General features: G+C 43.6%; 1 protein-coding gene across 2 annotated transcripts; it reads left to right on the top strand.

The window, feature by feature from the left end:
* Positions 1 to 870: 870 nt before the first annotated feature.
* On the top strand, positions 871 to 4,814 carry LOC116353093 (protein ATP6V1FNB). 2 transcript variants are annotated; one of them, XM_031787252.1, is made up of 3 exons: positions 871 to 1,994; positions 3,770 to 3,951; positions 4,092 to 4,291. In XM_031787252.1, the coding sequence occupies exons 1-3, from the start codon at positions 1,750 to 1,752 to the stop codon at positions 4,115 to 4,117; spliced, it is 453 nt and encodes a 150-aa protein (XP_031643112.1). In that variant the 5' UTR covers positions 871 to 1,749; the 3' UTR covers positions 4,118 to 4,291. The 2 variants fall into 2 exon arrangements, with proteins under 2 accessions (XP_031643112.1, XP_031642605.1); XM_031786745.1 differs by lacking the exon at positions 4,092 to 4,291 and adding an exon at positions 4,412 to 4,814 and having other exon boundaries at positions 874 to 1,994.
* Positions 4,815 to 8,159: the final 3,345 nt, after the last annotated feature.

Here is an 8,159-nt window from a genome sequence, read left to right as displayed (position 1 = left end):
TCAGAGGGAAAGAGAGAGGCTGAGCTCCAGTATCATAGGGAAAGAGAAAGGCTGAGCTCCAGTATCAGAGGGAAAGAGAGAGGCTGAGCTCCAGTATCAGAGGGAAAGAGAGAGGCTGAGCTCCAGTATCAGAGGGAAAGAGAGGCTGAGCTCCAGTATCAGAGGGAAAGAGAGAGGCTGAGCTCCAGTATCAGAGGGAAAGAGAGAGGCTGAGCTCCAGTATCAGAGGGAAAGAGAGAGGCTGAGCTCCAGTATCATAGGGAAAGAGAGAGGCTGAGCTCCAGTATCAGAGGGAAAAAGAGAGGCTGAGCTCCAGTATCAGAGGGAAAGAGAGAGGCTGAGCTCCAGTATCAGAGGGAAAGAGAGAGGCTGAGCTCCAGTATCAGAGGGAAAGAGAGAGGCTGAGCTCCAATGTGAGAGTTAAGGGGAAACAGGAAATGAGTTTAAAGATTATATTGAGTAGAACGTCATTAGATATAGTCTCAAATATGTTGTATTTTTTAAGAGCAACGGGGCTGGCAGGTAGGATTTAGTTTCTCCGTCTCTGGGATTCGTTTATCAGTTTGGCTCATTGGACAGGTCAGAGTCTGTTTGAAGGTGTTGAGTGTTTTTTTTAGCTACTGTAATTGAGTACTGACAGTGTCTTCTGTGGAAGGTCCAAGTTACCTGAAGTATCTACTCTAGCAATGTTCATCTCAAACCAAATTCATTCCTTTTATTTGTTGAAAATGGTTTTATTTTTGGCAGGGGATAATGGCCCTGGACCCCACTACCGGTTTTGGGCTTAACCCCTAAATGTCTTCAGGGGGGGGGGGGGGGGGGGGCAGCTGCGGACAAGGCTCTGACAGATGGGTGTGTCTTGGTGGTGGCAAGGACACACCCACATCAACCCCCCCCCAACCCTTACCTGTTTTAAATGTCAGCTTCAATTGGGTAGGGACGTCCCAAGGATCCCGGATAGCAAGGATAGTGGACGGCATCCCAGAGTCTTGGCAAACATGCACACACCTTTAAAAAACAGTGTTGCCGGGTAAATCAGTACTCTTTTATACAGACGGTATGCACCGGTTTTCATACCCATATTAACCCTATTCCTGGAATAAACATGGAGATTCTCTTAAAGTATCATTGCTCAGCAGGGACCACAGTATGCGGATCACAGAGAGAAAACACTACTTTAACATTACAGCGCCACCCTCTGGACTGGAAGCTGAACTGCTCTCACTCGTTCTGTATATGCTGTGTTCCGTCATGTTCTGAAGTACTGTCAGCTGGCTGGTGGGGGCAGTGAGGCTGGCTGGTAAAATGAAATCTGTTTTCTAGACACACACACACACACACACAAAGGCACCTGTCTGGAACGTTCTGGTCTCTGATTGGTTAACCATAGAGTGAGAGAGAGAGCAACCTGACAAACTGTTCTTAAGTTTCTGAATCTGAGCCACAAGGTTAGGTTAGGTTTCTGACTGAGATAATACCTGTGGAAAAGCAGACAGAGTTCTGGTTCAGTGAGAGAGAAGATAAATATTCCGGAAGTCTCCACTCTGAAACCAACAAGGACAGGACACTAGAACAGCAGAACCAGCCAACCAGTGCAGCAAAAGCCTATTCTACAGACAGGTCAGAACAGTACAGGACATCCTAGAACAGAAACTAGCATTCTAGAACAGAACAGGGTATTTTAGAACAGGACAGGACACACTAGAAGAGGTACAGGACATTCTAGAACTGGACAGAACACTCTCGAGGATGAGGAACCTCCTGACCACCGAGAACCAGAACTGTTACCGGGAGCAGATCGAGAAGGAGTGCTACACCCGGCTGGCCTGGAAGAGCCGCTACGGACGAGACTACCCCACCAGTTTCGTCTCCTGCAGGGCCAATGAGCAGATAAGGCTGAGGCTCCCTGAGCTCCCCCTGACCACTAAGACCATCCTGCCTCCTGTGTTATCTACCCTGGAGAGGAGGAGAGAGGCTGCAGTGCCCATGGACAGGTGAGTGAATTAATTCATACATTTAATTTGACACATTATAAATGCAACTAGAGTTGCCTCAGCCACAGGAGTGCCACAATTATTGATTTTGCCGACTACGCCAAAATGTGTGTGGTAACCTAAGCCCAGTGGTGGAAAAAGTTCCCAATTGTCATATTTGAGTAAAAGTAAAGATACCTTAATAGAAAATGACCAAATAAAACTGAAAGTGCCCAGTAAAATACTACTTGAGTAAATTTATTTAAGTATCTAGTTTAAAATGTACTTATGTATCAAAAGTAAGTGCTATACATCACATTTATTATTTCATTTTTTTCGGTCAGCAAGGGGCATACTCCAAAACACTCAGACAAAATGTATAAACCACAGAACTTGTGTTTCGTGAGTCCGACAGTTCAGAGGCAGTAGAGATGATGATCTCTTGATAAGTGTGTAAATTGGATTTTTTTTGTCATGCCTGAGCATATGAAATGTAATGAGCTCTTTAGGATGTCAGGGACTTACTTTACTTCACTGCCTAGGGGACTAAACCTAGGGGTCTAGGGGACTAAACCTAGGGGTCTAGGGGACTAAACCTAGGGGTCTAGGGGACTAAACCTAGGGGTCTAGAGGACTAAACCTAGGGGTCTAGGGGACTAAACCTAGGGGTCTAAACCTAGGGGTCTAGGGGTCTAAGCCTAGGGGTCTAAACCTAGGGGTCTAAAGCTAGGGGTCTAAAACTAGGGGTCTAGGGTTCTAAGCCTACGGGTCTAAGCCTAGGTGTCTAAAACTAGGGGTCTAAACCTAGGGCTATAAAACTAGGGGTCTAGGGGTCTAAACCTAGGGGTCTAAACCTGGGGGTCTAGGGGTCTAAACCTAGGGGTCTAGGGGACTAAACCTAGGGCTCTAGGGGACTAAACCTAGGGGTCTAGGGGACTAAACCTAGGGGTCTAGAGGACTAAACCTAGGGGTCTAGGGGTCTAAACCTAGGGGTCTAAACCTAGGGGTCTAAGCCTAGGGGTCTAAAACTAGGGGTCTAGGGTTCTAAGCCTACGTGTCTAAGCCTAGGTGTCTAAAACTAGGGGTCTAAACCTAGGGCTATAAAACTAGGGGTCTAGGGGTCTAAAACTAGGGGTCTAAACCTAGGGGTCTAAACCTGGGGTTCTAGGGGTCTAAACCTAGGGGTATAGGACTCTAAACCTAGGGGTCTAAAACTAGGGGTCTAGGGGTCTAAACCTAGGGGCCTAAAACTAGGGGTCTAGGGGTCTAAACCTAGGGGTCTAAGGGTCTAAACCTAGGGCTCTAAACCTAGGGGTCTAAAACTAGGGGTCTAGGGGTCTAAACCTAGGGGTCTAAGGGTCTAAACCTAGGGCTCTAAACCTAGGGGTCTAAACCTAGGGCTCTAAACCTAGGGGTCTAAAACTAGGGGTCTAAACCTAGGGGTCTAGGGGTCTAAACCTAGGGGTCTAAGGGTCTAAAACTAGGGCTCTAAACCTAGGGGTCTAAGCCTCGGGCCACTAGAGTCGGCTACGCCACCTTTTTGGTTTAATGAGAAGGAACTCAACCTTTAAGATGGACCCATTCAGTTGTCCCCTCACAGGCTCAGAATACATCAGACGAGGCCGTTTTTAGAAAAATTACAACAGTACAATTTCATATCAAAAATCTTTGAGGATTTAAAACGTATTAATGTCTACCGGAATGATGTTCCTGGTTACCTTTAACCCAGGTCACATTGAGGATTTAAAACATAATTCTGGTAGACATTAATATGTTCCTGGTTACCTTCAACCCAGGTCACTGAGCGAGGCTCCCCTGATGAGAGAAGTGACACCCCAGACCAAGGAATCTCTCTACCAGGGTTTTTCCAAGGAGGGGAAGGGGCGTAGCCTGTACCTCCATACACGCACCCAGAAAGGCCCAGAGGAGAAGTTTGACTACCCTCTACTGTCTTCCTGGGACTACGGATGGAGACTGGGTGAGATGTTTGGTAATCTTGTACTTGAAGCTTGAGTACTTGTTATAAGCGTGTATGACATTATATAACTATGGATGGAGAGTTGGTGAAATGTATGGTAACACTTAATAACACCATTTAATAACACGTTATGTCTGCAGGTATAATGCTTCATTGCTGGTTATAAGCAAGCCTTTATAATGACTATGGATGGAGATTGGTTCTGCGATGCTTCATATAGCCAGACCTTTTAAAGGGCTGAATGGAAAAATATCATGTTGATCTCAATGCTATTTCCCTGGCTAATAAATATAACATAATCAAATAAAATACAATACGAAAATAAAGATGTTTGAAAGGATCACAAACTAGTCTGTGTTTGTTTGAGCATGTTTATCACAAAGCAATGCACGGTAAAGAGAGACATTCAAATACACATTTAAATGGGGTATTACAATGTCAACATTCCATCTGTGTGTAGGTGACTATGGAAGAGACTACAGGTCGCCAGCCAATGGGAGATCAGGAGTCGTGAGGAACAATTTTTACACCAGGAATGGAATATTCCATTTTCCCTCCGAAACGGATCGTCTTGGATGACAAGCGAAAGGCTTCAGTTTTCAGCTGGTTTTATACTTTATTCTTAAATTCTCTCGATATTGATGAAGACGAACTTTAATTTGTTTTCGCTGTATAAGCATGCTGTCTTTGTTTGATTTATAACAAATATATTCTCTTCTATAGGATATACAGATGTATGTTAGCTATAAATTATGTTCATATGCAATTCTTATGAAAACACTGTTACTTTACATATACAAACTGTTATAACTGTTGGAGAAAATGTGTTATAATATTTGTTTGGATAAACGTTTTTCTAGTTATTTGCTGTCAGGTTTGTGTGGTTTAAACATTCCTGTGTGAAAATAATAGATGTGAAAAAATTGCCAAGCATGAGGAGAAAGCAGGCTGCCACGCTCGACATGAGTTGGTCACAGGTTCAACTGGTCTCCTAGCAACAAGGAAACCCACATCGGAAATGTTGTGGTTTATAATTAACAAGCTAGCATGGTCTGGTCACCTCTTCATCAGTTGCCTGGTATAAATACCTTGACCTATGACTGGCACGGTACAGATTCATACTGACGTTTTCATCCTTTAGCAGGAGCAATTAGTGTTCAGTGCCTTGCTCAATGGCACACCAACAACAACAAAAAATTACATAGTTGGCTCGGGAATCGAACCAGCAACCTTTTGATTACTGGCCCAATGCTCTTAACTGCTGGGCTACCTGCTAGACTACCGAGGACTAATGAATGAACAGAGTGGGAGGAAAAACTCTGGGCCCTAGTAATAGACTATGTATCAACATCCTGACATTCTGTCATTGATGAGAAGTGTTTTATATTTGATCCATTTCAGAATAAGGCTGTGACGTAACAAGATGTGGAGAAAGTGAAAGAGTCTGAATACTTTCCAAATGCACTGAATGTTTCTATGGCGACGTCCTCTGCCCCGTCGTAGGCACATTGTGTGGACTCCATCACAGTGGTGTCGATGGTGTCGCCCGTCAGCTGCTGTCAGACCGCAGGCGGATGCTGCCCCACTGCCTCTTGGGCATGTAGCCACAGGCCATGTTGAAGTCTCCTATGATGATCACATTTCGAGGAAAGCAGATATGAGACTGAAGCTAGGTTTCCATACAATTGGTGACTAGATTTTTTATTTATTCATTTTTTTACCTTTATTTAACTAGGCAAGTCAGTTAAGAACAAATTCTTATTTTCTATGACGGCCTAGGAACAGTGGGTTAACTGCCTAGCAGCTAGCAGATACAGTGCGAGTAGGCTACCTGCATGATGAGATTATTACGTCAAACAGCAGCCAAGCGTCGATCATCATGTCACCAGAATAAGACCCACTGTGTCTTGGCCATGTTCTGTTATAATCTCCACCCGGCACAGCCAGAAGAGGACTGGCCACCCCTCATAGCCTGGTTCCTCTCTAGGTTTCTTCCTAGGTTCTAGCCTTTCTAGGTAGTTTTTCCTTGCCACCGTGCTTCTACACCTGCATTGCTTGTTGTTTGGGGTTTTAGGTTGGGTTTCTGTACAGCACTTTGAAATATCAGCTGATGTACGAAGGGCTTTATAAATACATTTGATTTGATACTTTCAACACCATGTGAAGTTTATTCTGTAGCCTAATAAACTGCATGCTTTCCCGAGTTGTCGTGGGGAAGTCACAGATGTCATCGCGTGACTCCAAGTTTAGTTTGATATGAGATTCATTATGTGAAGGGTTACATTTGAAAAGGGTTTATAAAATGTTTGTAATTACGTTATTAACGGTTATTTAATCATTTGCAAATGCATTATAAACCATTAATAAATGGGTTAACAATTTGGTCAAGATAGCAAGTCAGTGTTTGCCAAATAGTGAGCCACTATTTACCTCCAGCTATTAACCATTTATAAATTCACTTACAAATGTGCATAATATTGACCCCTTATGCGTCATCGTGCAACCTTATTTTTTATTTGCACAATTAAATCAAATATATTTTCTCATATTTGGGTGTAATGCAGTGTTGCTCTACTTATTTATTCCAGGAATGAAGGCCTTGTGAATATCTCAAGCCATTTTATTGGTCCACTGGATTTTGAGAAATTCCCCGACATTCATGAAATCTGTCTATCTGTGAATCTCGCTTGAAATAAAGACACTCTGGAACGTGCCCAGAATTTTGTGTTGACACTGATATCATGTGAAGAATCAGGATGGAAGTGGCTATGAGTGGTGTGAAAAGGACATACAGAAGAGATTGCCTGAAAAAAAAAACATTCAGAATATAAAAAATGTTGACAGAGGAGAGAGGATAAATTCTCTATGCAGTTTGTTACAATTTTGGATAAAGAAGTTCTGCTGGACGACTTAGCACGCCCGCTCAGCTAGCTAAGTAGCTAGCTTGCTAACGTTTGCTAGCACCCCTGTCCTACCTGGCTAGCTCGGAAACGTTAGCTAACTATCTAGCTAGCATTAGGTAAAACCTAAAACATTTGTGAATATTTAAATTCTACCAGACGATTTAGTACGGGATTACCTTTAGCATGGTGTATTTAGCTAGCTAAGTAGATCACATTTGCTGGGTAGTGAACTTCGCTATAGCAAGCTAGAAAACGTTAACTGTCATGTATCAATAGGGATGCGTGGGTAAAATCGCTTGGGAAGCCAAGCCACAACAAAATGCATATTACAACATGTGTGTTTTGATAATTGCGTTGTTTGCTCTATAAGCTTGCCTTACGACCGTGGTATATACTGTAGGCATCAGGCTGAGACAATAAGAAGACACACAGTGGCAGAATGAATTCAACCAAACCTTTGTTTCATCACAAAACCGGAGAGTACTTTGTTTGTTCCTCCGTGCGTTTGTACGGGTTCTCTGTTGTCGAGGGCGTTGTACCTTTTAATTGTGCAAATGGCTCATTTAGGAAAGTGAGAATTTTTAGATAGCTAGCTAGCCACCAGAGGACAACAACACAACGAGATGCAACAATTCAAGTTTTTTCTGTCGTTAGATATTTTGCTCTCGATGTGATTGGTGTGAAGCCAAATTCAAACTGGCTGCCCTTGACCCTTAAGCTAAGACCATTCACAGTTGAGCTCACTCAGTTTAGCTAAATGGCAATTATTTATTTGTATTATAAAGGGAAGCCAAAGGCTCGCTGGCTTCCTTTGCATTCAATGTTACGGGCGACAACAATGTCATACTCTTTTTGACCAGACAGCATCAGATAGATGGCATACAGAGACAGAGGGGCGCTGTTTTGTCCGCTCAGATGCTTTCTCCGGTTAGATACATTTATCCTCTTGCGAATTGAAGGGGAATTCTGAAACACAGAGAAAATAAAGCAGCATCCCACAACTGGCTTGCCATTGAAGTTAAGCAGGGTTGGTCCTGGTCAGTCCCTGGATGGGAGACCAGATGCTGCTAGAAGTGGTGTTGGAGTGCCAGAATGAGGCACTCATTCCTCTTGTCTAACAAAAGAAGACCCCAATGCCATAGGGCAGTGATTGGGGACACTGCCCTGTGCAGGGTGCGGCCTTTCAGATGGGACATTAAACGGATGTCCGGTCTCTGTGGTCGCTAACAATCCCACTTATCGTAAGAGTAGGAGTGTTAACCCTGGTGTCCTGGCTAAATTCCCAATCTGACTATCATACCATCA

This window comes from Oncorhynchus kisutch, linkage group LG1 (assembly GCF_002021735.2).
Source record: "Oncorhynchus kisutch isolate 150728-3 linkage group LG1, Okis_V2, whole genome shotgun sequence".
In the NCBI taxonomy this organism is placed as follows: Eukaryota; Metazoa; Chordata; class Actinopteri; order Salmoniformes; family Salmonidae; genus Oncorhynchus; species Oncorhynchus kisutch.
The sequence above is the reverse complement of the archived record's forward strand: the minus strand, read 5'-3'. Positions and strand labels throughout refer to the sequence as shown.

Coding starts and splice junctions, on each gene's coding strand:
- LOC116353093 (XM_031786745.1), top strand. CDS start 1,750: ATGAGGAACCTCCTGACCACCGAGAACCAGAACTGTTACCGGGAGCAG. Junction 1,995..3,769: donor GCTGCAGTGCCCATGGACAG/GTGAGTGAATTA, acceptor CCTTCAACCCAG/GTCACTGAGCGAGGCTCCCC. Junction 3,952..4,411: donor GGACTACGGATGGAGACTGG/GTGAGATGTTTG, acceptor ATCTGTGTGTAG/GTGACTATGGAAGAGACTAC.